The sequence below is a fragment of the Panthera uncia genome, chromosome D1 (assembly GCF_023721935.1).
Source record: "Panthera uncia isolate 11264 chromosome D1, Puncia_PCG_1.0, whole genome shotgun sequence".
Classification (NCBI taxonomy): Eukaryota; Metazoa; Chordata; class Mammalia; order Carnivora; family Felidae; genus Panthera; species Panthera uncia.
Window position 1 is genome coordinate 52,010,351 of NC_064808.1, and position 18,922 is coordinate 52,029,272.

Here is an 18,922-nt window from a genome sequence, read left to right on the forward strand (position 1 = left end):
GAATAATGTACTTAAAAAAGCCTGTGCTTTGAATAACCAGAGACAGCAGTTACTAGTTGTTGAATGGTGGGAAAATCACAGTAGTCCTCCCACTTTGAAACCCACTTTGTTGAGCCGCTGTGAGGAGTGCGAAAACTTGTGTGTAGAGTGTAAATTTATTATAAACAATAAAGAGCTATGAGATTCATATACGGCAGTCCATAATACTTAACGCTTTTACCAGCAATCTGATAGAAGGGTAGACATCCTACTCTCTTCATCCAGCAAAATGTCCTATTTACTCTGGCCCACAAATCTGCCTCTGAACAATCCTGAGCTATTATACTAAATGGTAAAGACGAAAGTGTGGTAGAATACAAAAAGAGCTACACACCTATGTCCTCACTATCTAGCAAAGAAATGAAGGTCCTATTGTAAAAGGAGTTTTATCTGTTCATTCCAAAATTACACGAGCAGTAGACATGAGAGTAGAGGATGGGTTTGCCCAGTTTCCACTGCTGTTCACCTTCACTACTAGGAAAGTCACCTCAGTTACGCAGGTGCCATCACCTGAGACCGATTTGGTTTTTCTTTTGATCATAACTCATAATGTATCTACCAACATTTCTCTATTCACAGAGTAAACTACCTCTCAGAATACATCATTTTGTTCCCACTATCTTCAATGTCAGATCAATTCAAGTAATTTCCAATAAAATCTCAATGGAGGGCAACATGACTTCATGCTGGTTTTTAGGGATGCCGTAGCTGCCTCCAAATATATTCTTTATACTGCCCCATGAAATTCCACTTTTCCAAAATCTGATTTTTTGGTATCTTCCTGCTCTAAAATGTTAGTGCCTATATAAGATTTTCCTAAAATGTACAATAAACCTCTATATGAATAGAATTAATGATCAAACAAATAAATAAAGTAAGCCTCAGTCAATTACGCTTGGGGCAAACGGCACATAGTAAAATGTTGGTTACCAGGGGCTGGGAGAGGAGGAGGGTGTGGATAGGATAGATAATATTTAAAGATACAAACCTGTTATTAGAGTAAATAGGATCTATAGGTCTTAATGCACAGTAGAGTGAATATAGACAACAATATTATATCACAATCATCAAACTTGCTGAAAAGACTAGATCTTAATTATTTAAACTACACAAAAGGGATCATAATTATGTGATGTGATAGGGATACTATCACTACAATGAAAGTCATATTACAATATATTAATCATTAATATATTGTAATATGTAATCAACATGTTACAGAAAATGTCATGTCAAATATAATTATACAATGTTATATATCATATATATACCTATATACATATATAATTAAGTTTATTTATTTATTTTAAGAGAACGAGAATGGGAGGGGCAGAGAGAGGGGGAGAGATAGAGAATCCTCAGCAGGCTCTGCACTGTCTGCGCAGAACCCAACACGGGGTTCGAACTCACGAACTGTGAGATCATGACCTGAGCCTAAAGCAAGGTTTGGATGCTTAATAGACTGAGCCACCCAGGCACCCCCCTTTTTTTATGTTAAATATATATTTTTTTAAAAAGCAAACAGCCTAAGGAACCCTGTACATTGTAATACCATTGCATGTAAACATTTATATTGTATGCCAATATTTCAGAGAAATCCAGCACTGACAAAACCTATTTAACATAGTTTAACCCAGCCTTCTCCAGACACATTTTATCCAGACAGCACTTATTAAGATCTGAAATTTGTATTCTGCAGAATTCAGTTTGAGAATGGAAGTTGAGAGAATCATTGATTTAAGGGAGTAATTCTCAACAAGAAGGAATTTTTTCCTAACAGGGAATATTTGACAATGTCTGGGGGATTTTTTAGGGGTCAAAACTGTGGAAATGTTAATGATATCTAGCTTGTAGATGCTAGGGGATGCTTCAAAACATCCTTCGATGAGCAGGACAGGCTTTAAAAACAAAGAATGTCCAATGTCAATAGTGCCAACATTGAAAACCCCTGTTTTAAGCAGGAGGCAGGTGGAAGAAAAGAGGGGCAACAAAACTAAACTAAAAATCAATTCTGTGTGTAAGTCTCAAGGTGACATAAAGGCAAAGAGCACAGGCTCCAGAACCATGACAGGAAAGGTCATGGATTGGAGATCCAGAGGTCCTTATCTTTGAATCCCAGTTCCAGCACTTACGGACTATGTAACCTAGGGGACATTACTTAGCCATTTTTGCCCCTGTTTCCTTATGTATACAAGGAGTTTGTAATATTTTTTTCTATCTCCTATGTTTTTTCTAAATGTTCAATGAGTTAACATATATAGCATTTAGAACATATTGAATACTCAATAACAGATAATCAAAAATTTACTGCCTGTTCCTTTGATATATAATTGCTATTAAATTAATTATTCTTAGTATTCTGCCAGGCTACCATTTCTGTGATCCTTTATTTTGTGCCCTGAGATGAAACTTCTTTCAAAGACTCTTCAAAGGGTACATCAAATTTTGTAGCTATCAAATAATTAAGTCATAAGGCTAATTTGTCTGGATGTGATCTAATGAGTATTAGAGTGCCTTTTAACCACAATTTGGATTTACATATATATTTATTATCAGAAGGAAAACTGTCTTCCCTTTGGGAGGTATGCATCCAGTTTAGAAAAGTTGCATTTCATATATTAACATGTTGGCATTCTAAAATATACATTGTATCAGATAAGTTTGGCTTTTGGGTTTCTGCTCTCTTGATATTTTATTAGTCATAAAATATTAATAAGATTGTTTTTTTCTGGAAAGGTGAAATATCTAAGGATAATATGAATTAAAAAACAGTTGATAATCTGCTTAATGATATTTTTCAATTTCTTTTCACCTGCATCTAACTCAATGATAATTTAGTTTAAATGATGAGTTGCACTATTCACTCTTTCCTCTTGAAGATTAATCACTAATTCCATAGTCCCAGTTTTCCAGGCTACACCATTCTCCCAAATCTCAATCTCATTATTTATCACAAATCTTTACCATATAATCCAATAGTCACACTCATCTTTCTCTGAAATAAAATTTTATAGACTTTGTTGACTGAGCTGATGGGGGGAGTAAATGGCGCAATGCCTCATTTCACAGTGAGGTTCTTTACCAAAGAAAAATATTTAGTGTATTTAAGTAGAAGGGTTGATAGATTTGTTGTCTAATTTAATATCATCCAGACTTAAAATTTCCTTGCTATTAATTAATATTATAAGTAGAATTAGGATAATAGTATGTGTATGTGTGTGTGTGTGTGTGTGCGCGCACATCTGTATGTGCTTGTGTTGGGAAATCTGGGAAGCTTTCATTTTCCTAACACATGGTATATTCACAGAAACACAAGATCTTCATTGAACCTGATTCAAAGAGCCCATGTAGAGGATGTGAGAAAACTGACAATGGAGAGTGGTGTGGTTTAAGATGTGCAAGTTAATGAAAACCAGTTATTAGATGGGAAAGTATTTGAATTTTATATCCTAATACTGAGAATTTCTTAACCCCATCTTATTGGCTCTTGGGTAGCATTTTCTTTTCTGAATCACTTTATTGAGACATAATATAGACACCAGGTTCAGAGCAGTGGGAAAGAGAAATCATAACTTCTTTCCTCAAGGCACTTTATTTGGTATCTTGATCAAGCATTCACTGAAATAACCTTCTGCAAATACCTAAAGTGTGGCACCAAAAGGAAAAAAAGATTACAATGAAAACAGACATACATAACAGAGAATAATTGACATGTGAGACAGTCAAAGATTCCAAGATATGGTGAAGATACATGAGAAAAGAGAATGTCACAGAACCAATATTTGAGAGACAATGGCTGAGAAATTTCCATCTGAAACTAATGTTCTGCAGATTATCAGGAATTTATGTCTTTCTTGAAACCCCTATTTGAAAGTTTTATAGAGAGAAAACCCCAGAGCCAGAAGGCATCTTTAATGAATAGCTCAAAACAGAAAAGAAAAATAACAGAAATGCTACACCTGTGTTTCTAGAGAATATAAAAAGGATCACTTCTTAATGATTTTTATGAGGCAAGTGTAACCTGTATTCCATAACCAGAAAATGACATCACAGAAAATAAATATTAAAGACCAAAATACCCTTTAAAATTGATTTAATCCAAAACAAAATATCATCAAATATAATCCAGTAATTGTGTGTGCACACACATACACACACAGTCCATGATCCTATTGGATTTTTATGAAAATACATAATCAGTATTAAATTTAATCAAATATTTTTCTACATCAGTCTGGAATAACAAATGATTTCCTCCTTTTCGTGCATTTAATTCAAGCATCAAAGATGTTTTACATGCAAAAATCACACAGTGATTTATATACATGTAGTATATACAAGTGAATATAGTATACATGTAATATAGTGAATATGGTATATATGTAACATAGTGAATATAGTATATATGAAATATAGTTAATATAGTATATATGTAATATAGTGAATATAAGGAATAAATCATGTGATAATCTAGATTGATAAGGAAAATATATTCGACTAAATTTAATACTGACAATGCTTTTTTTTTTTTTTTTTAGTTTTTTTTCAACGTTTTTTATTTATTTTTGGGACAGAGAGAGACAGAGCATGAACGGGGGAGGGGCAGAGAGAGAGGGAGACACAGAATCGGAAACAGGCTCCAGGCTCTGAGCCATCAGCCCAGAGCCTGACACGGGGCTCGAACTCACGGAGCGCGAGATCGTGACCTGGCTGAAGTCGGACGCTTAACCGACTGCGCCACCCAGGCGCCCCCTGACAATGCTTATTAAAACATTAAGCTAAAAACATGAGAATTTCCTTGATCTGGTTTTAAAAACAATAAACCTGAGGTCCAGATTCCAGTTTTTCATGTGAGGAGCTCAGAGTCATCACTCTGTCGTAACAATGAGGATAAACTGAGCAGACTGAAAATCAACATCTCCTCTTCTTGGATCCATGAGAAAGGAAAGGACACGGGGCACATTACCACCCCCGAAAGTGGAGACTCAGGGAATACAGGGAGTTGGCTCCCTGTATAGTACAGAGTAGAGGCTCATAAGCAAGATGGCTGTGGGAACTACCATTAAGGTAGGAAAATTGAACTAAATTAACAGGTTGCTGGAGTCTCGGTGTAGACAAGTCTGAGGGTTAAAAAAACCCAGGGGGATCCAACAATGGCAGGGTGAGGGAGGGGTAAGATATTGTGATATTTGCCTCCAGGAGCTTTTCAAAGCTCCCACAGTAAACATCTGAGAAAAATCCCCTCATGCTCCTAGCAAGGAGAGGGGGAAAGGAACCATTTCGAAACATGTCATGGCACTCTGTTCCTTTTAACAAGGCCTCAGGGGAAACTAGTTAATCAGAGCCTAACCTGGTATGGGATTAGCACCTAAATGACCATAGGGAGAAAAAAAAGCCAACTCCAGGACCCTCTAGCCTTCCATGTGGGAGAAGGATATACCCACCCACAGTCCACTCTAGCCATCCTGTTTTGTCTAAGAGAGGAGAATTAAAACAAAACGACAAAACAAAAGTGAGAAACACTTATGAAGTTCAAATTCCAGAGGCATAGGCTCACCAAAAGATTGAAACTATAGGATGTTTCCCCTCCCCCATACCTTATCAGACATTAATAAAGCCCCATTTAAAGCCGTTCCTTTTACCTGATACATCATGTCCAGCTATTGGGGGCTGGTGTGTGTGTGTGTGTGTGTGTGTGTGTGTGTGTGTGTGAAGCATACTAAAATGCTAAAAATATCATTTGAAGAGACAGAGCAAGCATCAGAAGTAGGCATGACAGTGATGGTGGAATTAGCAGACCAGGAATTTAACATCCCTATGATTAACATGCTAAAGACTCTAATGAGTAAAGTAGACAGCATGCAAGAACAGATGGAATACCTAAGCAGAGAAAGGCAGATACTAAGAAAGAACCAAAAAGAAATGCTAGAGATCAGAAGCACTGTGATAGGAAAGGAGAATGCCTTGAAGGGCTTTTTAGTACATTAGACATGGCTGAGGCTAAGCTATAGAACTCCTAGAAGATAATATAAGAAAAGGTACATGACCTTGGCTGTGGCAATGATTTTTAGACATGACATCAAAATCCCAATCCATGAAAGAAATAATTGATAAATTGGATTTTATTGAAATGAAAATTTCTTCTCTATGAAAGATAGTGTCCAGAGAATGAGAAGACAAGCCATTGACCAAGAAATATTTGCAAAGACACATCTGGAAAAGGACAGTTGTCCAAAACACACAAAGAACTCGTAAAATACAACAATAAGAAAACAAACAACCCAATTAAAAAATGGGGCAAAGACCTTAACAGACACTTTGTCAAGTAAGATATACAGATAGCAAATAAGTACATGTAACATGCTGTACATCACACGTCATCAGAAAAATTAAAATTAAAATAGTGATGAGACTACACATCTATTAGAAGGGCCAGAATCTGGAACGTCAACAATATAAAATGCTGACAAGGAAGTGAAGCAATAGGAACTCTCATTCACTGCCAGTGGGAATGCAAAATGGTACAGCCACTTTAGAAGACATTTTGGCAATCTCTCGCCATACAAGACAACAATCATGCTCTTTGGTATTTACCCAAAGTTCAATATTATGTCCACACAAAAACATGCACACAGATGTTTATAGCAATTTTATTAACTGCCAAAACTTTGAAGCCAATCAGGATGTCCTTCCTTAGGTGAATGGACAAATATTCTACGGTAAGTACAGACAACTGACAATCCAAGATTTAAAAGAAATAAATTATATAGAAAATGAATAATATAGAAAAGTTAAAATTAATAAAATATAGAAAGTTAATATCATGGAAATTTTAATAATGTAAAAAATTAATAATTAATAATTAAATAAATTTAATAATATATAGAAAGAAAATATGATCTCTCTGCTTTTGTGACTTCATTTCATGTCCCTGAGCCCAGAGATTTTCTGGTTCAGTATTTCCACAGAATAAATCTCACATCTTATGCCAGTGTAGATTAGTTACTCCAAAATCCGCAGGCAAAACCTAACATTATTTTTTAACCCAAAAAACAGAGGCTGGGGGCACCTGGGTGGCTCAGTCAGTTAAGCATCTGACTTCCGCTCAGGTCATGATCTCACAGCTCGTAAGTTCAAGCCCCACGTCAGGCTCTGTGCTGATAGTTCAGAGCCTGGAGCCTGCTTCCGATTCTATGTGTCTTTCTCTGTCCCTCCTCACTCCTGCTCTGTCTCTCTGTCTCTGTCTCTGTCTCTCTCTCAAAAATAAATAAATATTAAAAAAAAAAAAAACAACAACAGAGGCTAGGGAAAAAAAATTAGGGGTTGACTTTTTAAGAAATTATCATTTGAATTAGACATTTGACCTAATGTCATTTAAAATTTTTGACACAAATAAGCTAAATATTCAGTTCCTATTATCAATGTCAAGTGAGAGCTTCCACAACCATTTTCTGTCTGTGCATATACTCAATGCTTAGGAGTATTGAGGAATAAGAATAAGGAATAAGAATTATTTCCCTTCTCCCAGGCTCACACACTGAGTTTGGCTTTCTACTTAAGACTTTAGAGTCAAAAATCATTGCTACATCCTCTTACTTTACTCCACCTGCTTGCAAAAGGATGTCTCTGAGAATTTTATTTCATCTTTGTCACAGGTTTTCTGGGAGAATCCCAGGATTCTCTACAAAAGCAGACTTTGAGGTAAAATTTAGTGTGCAATATGTATCATATGGAGAGTCCTCAGGATAAGCATCTTAATAATAGATGGGATGGAAGTTGGTTTGCCAGGAGAAATTGAGCTGTGAGTCGGGTCTGAGGCCACCTTTGTTCAATACCACGGAGAGTGCTGGAAGTAAAAGTTGTACGAGTGAATTGTTTTGCATTGGGCCGTAGGGTCAGGCATTTCTGCCTATCACTGTGGTTAGATAGGTCATATCTGCAATGGAGACAAGCCTTGAAGGGGCTGAAAGTCCAAGACTCTCTCCTGACAGCACTTCCAGCAGCTGCGGCTACAAATCCTTCACCGAAGTGGGATCTGGGCAGTTTGTGTTCATGTCCATTACAACCCATTTCAGAGTCCTTTCTCTTCTTTTTTTTTTTAAAGTTTATTTATTTTGAGAGAGAGAGAGAGAGAGAGAGAGAGAAAATCCCAAACCCTGATGTGGGGCTCAAACACACGAACCATGAGATCATGACCTGAGCCGAGATCAAGAGTCAGACACTTAACCGACTGAGCCACCCAGGTGCCCCCAGAGCCATTTCTCTTTTGAGATAATGTGAAAGAGTTTGCACAGGTCTCAACTTTCTCCTGGAGATGGGAGTATATTACTAACACATGCTCTCTCTACAGTCTTTGTTTTTCTTCATGCTACCTCCCCTTCCTGGAGTACCATACCCAGAGGTATGCTGGTAAATGCTTAACAACCAACTCTCTAGGAAACTTTTTAAAGCCCAGGTATGTACTGTTTGCCTATTTCTGTTGTGTAAATATTTCCATCATGGCCAGTTTCAAACTCCCAGTGTTTTACAGAACATGGATTTGGAATAAGATATTGTACAATTGGCGTTCATAAACTAGAGAAGTTAACTTTAGCATACCACTTTCTTTCATACCTAGTCCAGCTAGCAAGGATTAATTTGAACCACAAGGCACAACTAAAGTGTCAAATACTTCAGTCCAATCTTTAATAACAAAATTACACTATTTATTTATTTCAGTGACAGCATCTGTTAACTACTAACATATCCTTTTATATATATGTCTCCACTATTAAATATTAATTATTTAACATTAAGATCATGCATATTTTATATATCCACAGTATTGAAAGAAATAACTGCCACAAGAGGTATTTCATGTTTCTCAGTATATTTTTCTTGGATGAGTGAATAGGCAATATAATTTTACACTTAGAACTATTTTATGAGTACTCATGCTGGTTGGAGAGACCAGCCCCAGAGAGATGTGTTAGTGTAGCAGTGACCCCATGCTCAAAAAGTTTTCAGAACAGCTGAGAAGAAAGTGAATATGTATTAAATACTAAAATATCACCAATGAAGGCATATGTATAAATCTTACCAGTGAAGGAGAAAAATAAGTAATGGGTTATTGGCAATAATGAAACTGAGAAAGACGATACTATTGAAAATCTACACAGACATGGAGAACAAGAGGAGAAAACCTTATTAAAAGATAAGGATGGTTACTTCGCACAAGTCCCAACCCTCTCACTGATTCAGACATGAAACTCCATGCTATTGAACAGGGAATCTACACACTTGTCAGATGTTTAGATGGTCAGGCTTTCTAGAGCAATTCACATGTGTCTGCTTCAGTATTTGCTGATAAATAGAAAAAAGCTGATAGATCTATCTGGTGACAGATATGGCCAGGAGAGAAAAGAAACATTACTGCCCAATGATGAGGTGAAAACTGGTCTATAGCCAATGGCCACAGTAGCAGTTCAAAGTCTGGTCAAAAACTCAAGTTCCAAACTTGCCCCCAAGAAGTCAGAAATCTTTTTATAAATAAGTATGAAACTTTGGCATGAGAAACACAATATAGACAGATCAGAGACAGATATTGATTTCTGGTTCATAAACATGAGAAACTATATAAACAGCTATATTTTATAAAGAAACTTATTGCTATTATTGTCATTCATACCTATAATTTAATAATATTAACAAAATTGTATATTTTTCAAAAGAATCTTTTTAGACACATTGTCTCTTATACATCTCATAATTATTTGGGGGATATAAAAGAACATTCTTATCTCAATTTGGCTATGAAAACAAGGGTTAATGATTAACTGAGATCACATATCTAGAAAGTGAAAGAATTATAGATTTAATCAGATGATCACACTCCAAATATTTTACTTCTCTTCTACTCAGATAGCTGCCCCAAGATTTTTTAATGGGAAAACTTGAGGATAGAGGTTATTTAATGCCCCCTCCGCAGTCCAAACCTGCGGAGAATTCTTAGACGAATCTGCTTTGTCTTGATGCTATAGACAATAGGGTTAAGCACTGGGGGGGAAAGCAGGTAAATATTGGCCATGATGATGTGAATTCTTGGAGACAGATGTTTCCCAAAACGATGGACCATTGACACCCCAATTACTGGCACAAAGAAAATGAGCACAACACAGATATGGGATATGCATGTGTTGAGTGCCTTCAGCCGCTCTTCATGAGATGCAATCCGCAGCACAGCATTCAGAATCAGGATATAAGAAAGAAGTATGCAGACTGAATCCACACCAAGTGTGGTAATAACTACACACAGGCCATAGATACTGCTGATCCTTGCATCTGAACAGGATAATTTCAGAATGTCTTGGTGCAAACAGAAGGTATGGGAAAGGGCATTGTCATGGCAGTAGTGATAATGTCTCAGTAGCAAAGGTGTAGGAAGTACAACTCCCATGCTTCTTAGCAAGCAGGCCAAACCAATCTTGCCTATTACACTGTTGTTAAGGATGGTAGTGTAGTGCAGTGGACGGCAGATAGCAACAAAACGGTCAAAGGCCATGGCCAGTAGCACCGAAGACTCCAGGAATGTGAATGTGTGGATGAAAAAGAGCTGAGCATAGCAAGCACTTGCCTGGATCTCCCGAGCATCCAGCCATAACACAGCAAGCATGGTGGGAAGTGTGGACATAGACATACCTAGGTCAGTCAGTGCCAAGATGGAAAGGAAGTAGTACATGGGCTGATGGAGTGATGACTCTATCCAAATGACAGAGAGGATGGTAACATTACCAATAAATGCTACCAAGTATGCAAGACAGAATGGGACTGAGATCCAAGAATAGACACACTCCAATCCATGAAATCCCCTCAGAATAAATATAGGCTCCATGGTGTTATTGTTATTCCAGACCACCATGGTGAACCTTGGCATACAGTGAAGAATCTTTTCTGTTATCCTTTTTTATCCCTCAAAGTTATCCCTTGTGAACATAAGCAGTGCAATCTGTATACAACATATCTTTCCTCTAACCTTACAGAGAAAGGAAGGAGGTACCTCTTATGGATCCTACATAAGAAACAGTTCCGAGTAGCAAAGAGCACTAAATTCCAGAACAAAAATGTGTACCACACACTGGTCATCTGGTCATCTCTGACAAGAACTCTGATGAATTTGCCCCAAGGACACTAAAAATAGAAACAGCAAAAGAGGAAAAGAAGACATCTTTACCAAACGTCATAAAAATGAAAATAGAGAAAAGTGAGAGTAAATGTCTATGGATTTGCATAAGCTTCCTGTCAGTGATGTTCTTGAGTTAATCATTTGTTGTTTCTAGGCTATCTCTTCATTCAGAGCAACTGAATTGTATCCAGGGACTCAACATAATTTCCTTTCATATTTATTTTTTATTAAATACTTTATAATATTTAAAAATTGAGCATATCTAATATTTTAATATTAAAAAAGTAAATACCACATTATATAAAAAGGGGAAATGATAAAGAGTCAAGTCCATAATCCTAGCACACTTGCATATCTTTTAGCTGTTTAATATAGCAATTCTTCCTTAATCTAAACTCCTCACAGTAGTGGGGAAGATATTTATTATGATAAATATATCATAATAGTAACAATTTGACTATTAAAGTTATGCCTGCCCACAAAATAAAATTAAAACCATATGTTTAAATCAGACATCTATCAGTAATAATGGGTAATATCCACTTCATTTATGTTTACCCTTTCTTGCTTTTTTTTTCTCAAAATGATGCTTATAATCACATTTTTAAAAATATTCAACCTAGGGGCACCTGGGTAGCCCAGCTGGTTAAGCATCTGACTCTTGATATCAGCTCAGGTCATGATCTCATGGTTCATGGATTCAAGCCTGGCATCAGGCTTCACACTGACAGCGTGGAGACTGCTTGGGATTCTCTCTCTCTCTCTCTCTCTCTCTCTCTGCTCCTCCCCCTCTTGTGCTCTCTCTTTCTCAACAAATAAACATTAAAAATAAAATAAAATAAATTATTTTAAAAATTTAAACCTAAATATTAGTTTTTTCCAATTTTATGACCCATTTGCACCTACCTCCATGAATCCACAGCAACCCCAGAAGTGTAGCCCTTAGCATCTGCAATCAGTGCCCTTTAGAAACAACCAATGTCTTTTTCCTTTTTCAAAATAGAGTTCTAATGTCTGGTTTTTCTTTCCCTGAACAATCTTCACTGTAATTGCCTCTGCTGATACTGGCCTTGGTATTCCCCGGGTTGATGGCATTGGGCACAGCTACACCCTATGAGATTCTCTGCCCCTTTAGTTCTCTGGGTCCTTATTTTAAGCCTGTCTAATGCCATTGACTGTCCTTGAGAAAATTCTTCATTTACCCCACGTTTTAAAGTCAGATCTCTCCTGCAATATCTCAGCATCTCCCTCATTCTTCCTTAGAGACACATAGTCTTGAACTCTTAAACGTCTAACACAGATTTTAGCTCTGGCCTGAAGTAAAGATCTTTCCAAAAGTAGCCCCAGATTGTTCATTGGCTCCATCTGTCCAGCATTGACCTTTTACTGTCTCTGTTTTATTTCATAAAAACTTTTTTTTAAATTTTCCCCTCTTGACTGATTCTGGTCCCCATTTTATAGTGTGAATGCTGAAAGTTCTCAGACTGAACAATCTGTCATTCCAGAGAAGATTTTAGGTTAGAATCTACAGCTGAGAAACAGAAGGAAATATGAAGCTATCTGTAAGAAGACAGATTTGTCATTTTCTCCTTTTTCCTCCAAGTCCAGGCATCCCATCCTCTGGGAGTGGGGCACCTCCCTAGTCCTCTTCTCCAGTCCCAAGCGTTCCAAACTGAGCTTTTACTGGGGCCCTTATCCTGAAGAAAGCAGTCAGCAACTCTCCCTGCTCTTCATGGACCAGGCAGAATATGAGTTCCAGGCATTTCTTTTTCTTTACCCCCAAGCAACATTGTTCTCTCTAGTCTTCAAAATCTACTAAAGTCCCTGGGTGGCTTTCTTTTTTCTTCTTCATCACTCAGAAACGTTTGTTCTAATTTCTGTTCTAAAGCTCAGCTCATGAAAATACTCCAGACATTAACATTGAAGTATATAATGCAAGAGGGTGTGCTCACACACAAAGAGGTTGTGCTGTGGCCAAAAAAGAAAAGTAGTTTGCTTTACCCCATGCCAGGAAATTAGCCTATGCTTTATTTTTCAGCCTTGATATAAATCACATTTTCCTTAATTCTCAGAGAAGTTACAGAAAATAAAGTAGGTCTCTGGTTTTCAGACATGTCTTCCTCCCTGATCTGAGCCTTCTAAATTCAGATTGCAAGGTTTAGAAAATCAGCTGCAGGACTGTTCATGGATTTAAAGCTGGAGCAGACAGGAATATCCCTATTTGTGGTCTTTCTTGTCCTTCTCTCTCACTGAGCATCTGTCATATCTTTCACGTTTTCTCATCCCTTTATGGTTGTCCTTTGTTCATTTTCCTATGACTCCATGTCATTAGCAATGATTCTACAGGGCTCTTGATTTATTTTAACATAATTTAATCATTGCTAATTGAAAAAGAAATGGTCAGAAGGGGCTAAGACGGATGTCAAGACGTTTCAAGGGCAGAGCATAAAAAGACTTCCATCACACACTCACATATTCCAAGGAATGAAGGAAGAGCCACTGAGGGTAAGGACACCATTCTATCTCTGTGGTCTTACCTGTAGTCCTCAAAAACTGCCTTCTGCCCACTGACTAGCCTATCTTAAAATTGTTGAAAAAAGACATTATGATATTACCACAATTCTATATGTCATACATTTCAAATTGTTTACTTCTAAAGAAAATGACACCTACTTTATCCTCCTGCATAAACCGTGCATTGTCCTAATGATTTTACTCTTTAGCTTTTGTGTAGTAATGTACACTGTGCCAAAATCTACTAGCTGTTTATTTGTAAGTTAAAAATGGACACTTACCTGAAATTTACACATAAGGCAGTTACATCAATATGAATGCTTAATCATGCAATCAGTGGCCAGTTTCCCAAAGTATCCAGTTTCATTGGGTCTTTCTCTGCCTAAACTTTCCTACATTGTAAGTAAAGTCATATCCTCTGTTTCTATCTCCATGGCTATCTCTCTCTCTTTGCCACTTAATTTACTTTCTAAACATTTTTATCCTGTCTAATCTGTTCCCTGCTGCCATTTTCTTCTATTTTGTTTCACCTAAATTTGTGCCCTTTCACCATGAAACTTTCTTTTTTCCCCCAGTCTTTTCATTTCCCCTGTCTTCTCATTTCTCTGCTTTTAGTTCTGGCTGTCTTTGATTCATCCCTCCCCTGAGAAGAGCTCCCATCTCTATCTGAAGGTCACACATATCCTGATTACAAATGGCCCAGTTTTGATACTCCATGAAACTCAGGTCCTGAAAACTTTTGATTCCATGAGTAGTGAGGCTTGAATACTTCCACCTTTCTATAAACACTCCTGATTTATCTTAGGATAGAAAACTGGGGATTGGTGTCAGAGTCTGATGGGTCCCTGGAGGTGAAATTAATATAATCAACCTTTAACCACAGCTGTGCCAAGAGTATATGATTATGACCCATATGATTATGAGTCCCTACCTCTACCCACCATTCCCAGTCCTTTCCTTAAACTGTTAACAGTTTTCTCTTTTGGAATGAGCATGAGAATGAATGCATGATAACTACTTTAACCCAGAAGAATACTGAAACTGCAGCTTCATTAGGGGCATCCATACAGAGCTGTGGTAATTAAATGCAGAGAGACCCCTCTGTTACAAGGTATTTGCAGCTTCTCACTGAACAGGATATTCATCAGTTATGTACTTGATAATCACTTATTAAGCAATAGCAGGGTTCACATCTCCATACTAAATTCTGAAAAGGCAAAAATCATTATCTGGTTCATCATTACTGCCACTGTGCTTAGCCTGGAGCATGGCTTCCCAATACATTCCTTTTCTTAGCTTATACCTTGGCTATCCACCTGTCTGCATTTACTTATAAATTTTATAGGCAGCTTATCAATTTCCACAAAGATATATGTTGTGACTTTCATTGTGAATGTATGAAATCTGCAGATCAATTTTGGGAGAATTTAAATTTTTAGGTTACCAGGTCTTTCAATCCAAGAACACAGACCTCAGTTAATCAAATCTTTATTTTTTCTCAATATGGTTATAAACTTTTAAAATAATAGCTATTATATATCTTACATTATATTTATTCCTAAGTATTTGATATTAATTCACGCTAATATGAATAGCATTTATAAATTAAAATAGCACTTTTTCTAAATCTTCGGTACTGATACATAAAGATTGATTTATTTTTGGTCTTTTGTCTGAGAAACTGCTAAGCTTACTTTTATTTATAATACGTAATCTGTATAATCTTTAGGCCTTACTTGGTACCAATCACAACATCATAAATAATGCTAGCTTCTTTCTCCCTTATTTCCAATTTTTATATCTGTTATTATATTTATTGATGTTGTGCTGGTCTCAGCCTATTATTGGTAACTAATGCTGTGTTTGGCCCTTTGTGATTCTTATGATGACTGCAAGACACCCTCAGCAAGAACCATTAGGAAACTTTGAAGAAAAAAAATGGTTTATTATTTATTGGATCTGTAAATTACATGGCACACCTGGGACCACAGAGCAGGGTTGTTGGGTGGGCTTTAGGCCTACAGTAAAAACAAAAATCAAATAACAGGTGTTAAGGATGGAAATTGGGGATCATATAAAAACTTGTGAAACTCATGCAATTATTGAGGGCCTATTATAAAATAAATCTATATGTTATGCTTTTGGTAAGTATTATAGCAGAGAAAGAGGAAGACAGAGAATCCCAAGCAGGCTCCAGGCAGCACAGAGCCTGACTACGGTCTGGAATTCACCATAAGATTATGACCTGAGCCAAAATCAAGAGTTGGACACTTAACCAACCAATCTGAGCCACGCAGATGCTCCTACCATCCTTTATCTATTGCCAGGTTTAATTTGTTAATATTTTATTTAGGATTTTTACATCTATGTTCATCAGTGAGAATGCCCTGAAATTTTCCTTACTTATAATGTTTTCATCATGTTTTGCTATAAAATTATAGCAGAGTTTGAAAATAATTTAGGAATTTTTTTTTTCCAACTGGATGATTTCTCATATGGTTGGTATGATTTCTTTATTAAATGGCTATCCAGGGGTAGTTTTAAAGTATAGTTTCAATAGAACAATTAAAAGACACTCATATTTTCTTCTTTGTCAGTTTTGAGAAAGACCAACCAGACCTATGGCTTCTATCACATCTTGCCACCAGGCTAAAGCTTAATTAAATTGTGAACCTGGTAGTAGGCCAAGATCATGGTTGGCACAGTCCTTACACCCTCTCTTTCACCACTCCTTAATGCCAAATATTGCCAAGGCAGAGAAGTATCAAACATGGTGTCTTTCACAGCCATGAAGAAGATAAGGATGGGGACACAGCTACAATTCTCCACAGGAGCACCAGTGGAAATTGTATTGCCCTAGAAAGACCTGGTATGTTTTCAGAGTATAGGAGAAGGCAAGCCAATTTGACTTATTGAGCCTGTGTTTGCAAGGACAACGACTGGATGGTATCATGTTTAGGGAGTAGCAGTCCTTGGAAGAAGAAAGGGAGTAGCAGTCCTTGGAAGAAGAAAGAAATTTGATTAAGATCACTTGTCAGGAGGAATTGATGTAGAGGCAGGAATCTAGAGTTTTGGGGGTGAGTCAGAAGTAATGAATACCCCTTATTGCCCCATCTATTTTCTATCCTATTTCCCCTCTCTTCACAGAGTCGCTTTATTCTCTTTGGTTTATCTGCAAGAACTGGTGGAAATAGGAGGAGAGAGGCAGTGCCTTGTAAACCCTGTCCTTGGGGGCCAGTGCAGCAGGTGTCTGTGTGGTTACCAGAGGATGGGCTCCTGCAGGGCAAGTCATGCAATGACATCCATTCACTTTGTGTCTTCCTCATTGCATAGGTAATTCCAGGTCTGGGAACTTTATGTTCAATAAAGCCTGGTGTTTGAATCATCTTCTCTCAGTGTCTATGGGTCTTTGTTTCTGCTTCAATTTTTGTGTCTGTGTGAATGTAATGATAATTGTAAAACAGCTCTTATCAATCTTGATTTACTGTTACCAAACCCAGTCCTCAGTTTCCATCTCCATTACTATCAAATATATGAATATTATTAATTTCCTTAACTACAGAAAGAAACAGAGGCTTTTCAGTATTAAATGACTTGCTTAAAGCAGATCAGCTTTTAGGTAGCAGAGTTAATATTTGTACTCCTTTTTGTGTGGTTTCAAAGGCTATCATATCAGCTGAAATCTTGTGCTCTGTTAGTAAATCTCTGTGTCTCTATTATCAAGTGATTTATTTTCTCAAGTTTTCTTCAAGTTTGAAACTACTTGTGAAGAAATGTAATTATAGATTACCTTTTTAAACATTTGTAGGGCTACTTGGATTTTCTATTTCTCCCTTTGCCTATTTTTATAAGCTATGTTAATCTAAAAATGTATATTTTAGATATTTGTTGACTAAAAGTTACTCATTACACATCTTTATGATTTTTCAAGTTGGGGGAGGGGATAGAGCCCACTCCTACATGTGGGCCTCGGGTTTTTCTTTTATTGGGGTCAAGGGTAAGGGCCTAGCATTTCATGGGCTCACCCTTATCAGTGAACTTAAAACACAAGAGCTGAAATTTATAGAGAAGAAGAGAGTAGCAACCACAATAGTGAAGATGTAGATCAGAATATGAAAAATCTCTAAGAACCATATAGAAGAGTTACAGGAACACACAGAATGCTAAAAATGCTAAAAATATGTTTGTGAGCACAGGGCTCAACATAGGACTCAAACTTGCCAACCGTGAGAAGATTACTTGAGTCGAAGTTGGACACTTAACCAACTGAGCACCCAGATGCCCCTGGACTGCCAATTTCAGAGATGGCTCCATCACTTGTGGTGTGACACGTGTCAGTGATGCTGTTTCTGGTTCTCCCAGGGTGCACCTTGCAATCTGATAGGGCAGACTGGATAAGTAGCCACCTGTAAGACTGACCGATTTCTCAAGTAAATTGAGTGCTGGGTGCTGATACGTAGTTTACCTAAGAAACTAAATAAGTGACTTATTAATAAGATCACATGCCAAGTCACAAAAAAGTCTTAACAAATTTAAGAAGATTGAAATCATTCTCACTCCAAGTATCTTTTCCAAACACAACTAAACTAGAAATCAATAATAGAAAGAAAACAGCAAAATTCATAAATACATGGAATTAAATGCACTCTTAAACAATAGGTTAAAAAAAGACATTTAAAAAGCTGTAAAATAACTCCAGACAAATGAAAATAAAAACATAACACACCACACTTATGAAATGCAAGAAAAGAAGTACTAAGTGGGAAGTTTGTAGAAATAAATACCTATTTTAAAGAAGAAGAAAGCTGTCAAATAAACAATCTAACTTTACATCTCAAGGATCCAGGAAAAACAAAACAAAACAAAATAAAACAAAACAAAACAAAAAAACCCTAAGCCCAAATTTAGCAGATGGTTTCTGAGAAGTCACATGTAATTCTTATCTTTGTTCCCATATAGGTAAGTTATTTTGTTCCTTTGAGTGCTTTAGGATTTTTTTCTTTATTTTTGATTTTTGTAGTTTGAAAATAATATGCCTATGTGTAGTTTTTTTGATATTTACCTTGCTTGATGACACTAATTTGATTTTAAACTTCTTTTGTTCTTTAGCTAAGGGTTTATCAATTCTGTTTATATTTTCAAAAAAGCAATTCCTTATTTTATCAATTTTTAAATTATTTTTCTATTCTCCATTTCACTAACTTATAT

At 36.7% G+C, this 18,922-nt stretch overlaps 1 protein-coding gene across 1 annotated transcript; it reads right to left on the reverse strand.

Annotated features, from left to right (window-relative positions):
* Positions 1 to 9,986: 9,986 nt before the first annotated feature.
* Positions 9,987 to 10,958, reverse strand: LOC125916906 (olfactory receptor 51L1-like). Its single transcript, XM_049623154.1, has one exon. The coding sequence runs from the start codon at positions 10,949 to 10,951 to the stop codon at positions 9,989 to 9,991; it is 963 nt and encodes a 320-aa protein (XP_049479111.1). The 5' UTR covers positions 10,952 to 10,958; the 3' UTR covers positions 9,987 to 9,988.
* Positions 10,959 to 18,922: the final 7,964 nt, after the last annotated feature.

Coding starts and splice junctions, on each gene's coding strand:
- LOC125916906 (XM_049623154.1), bottom strand. CDS start 10,951: ATGCCAAGGTTCACCATGGTGGTCTGGAATAACAATAACACCATGGAG.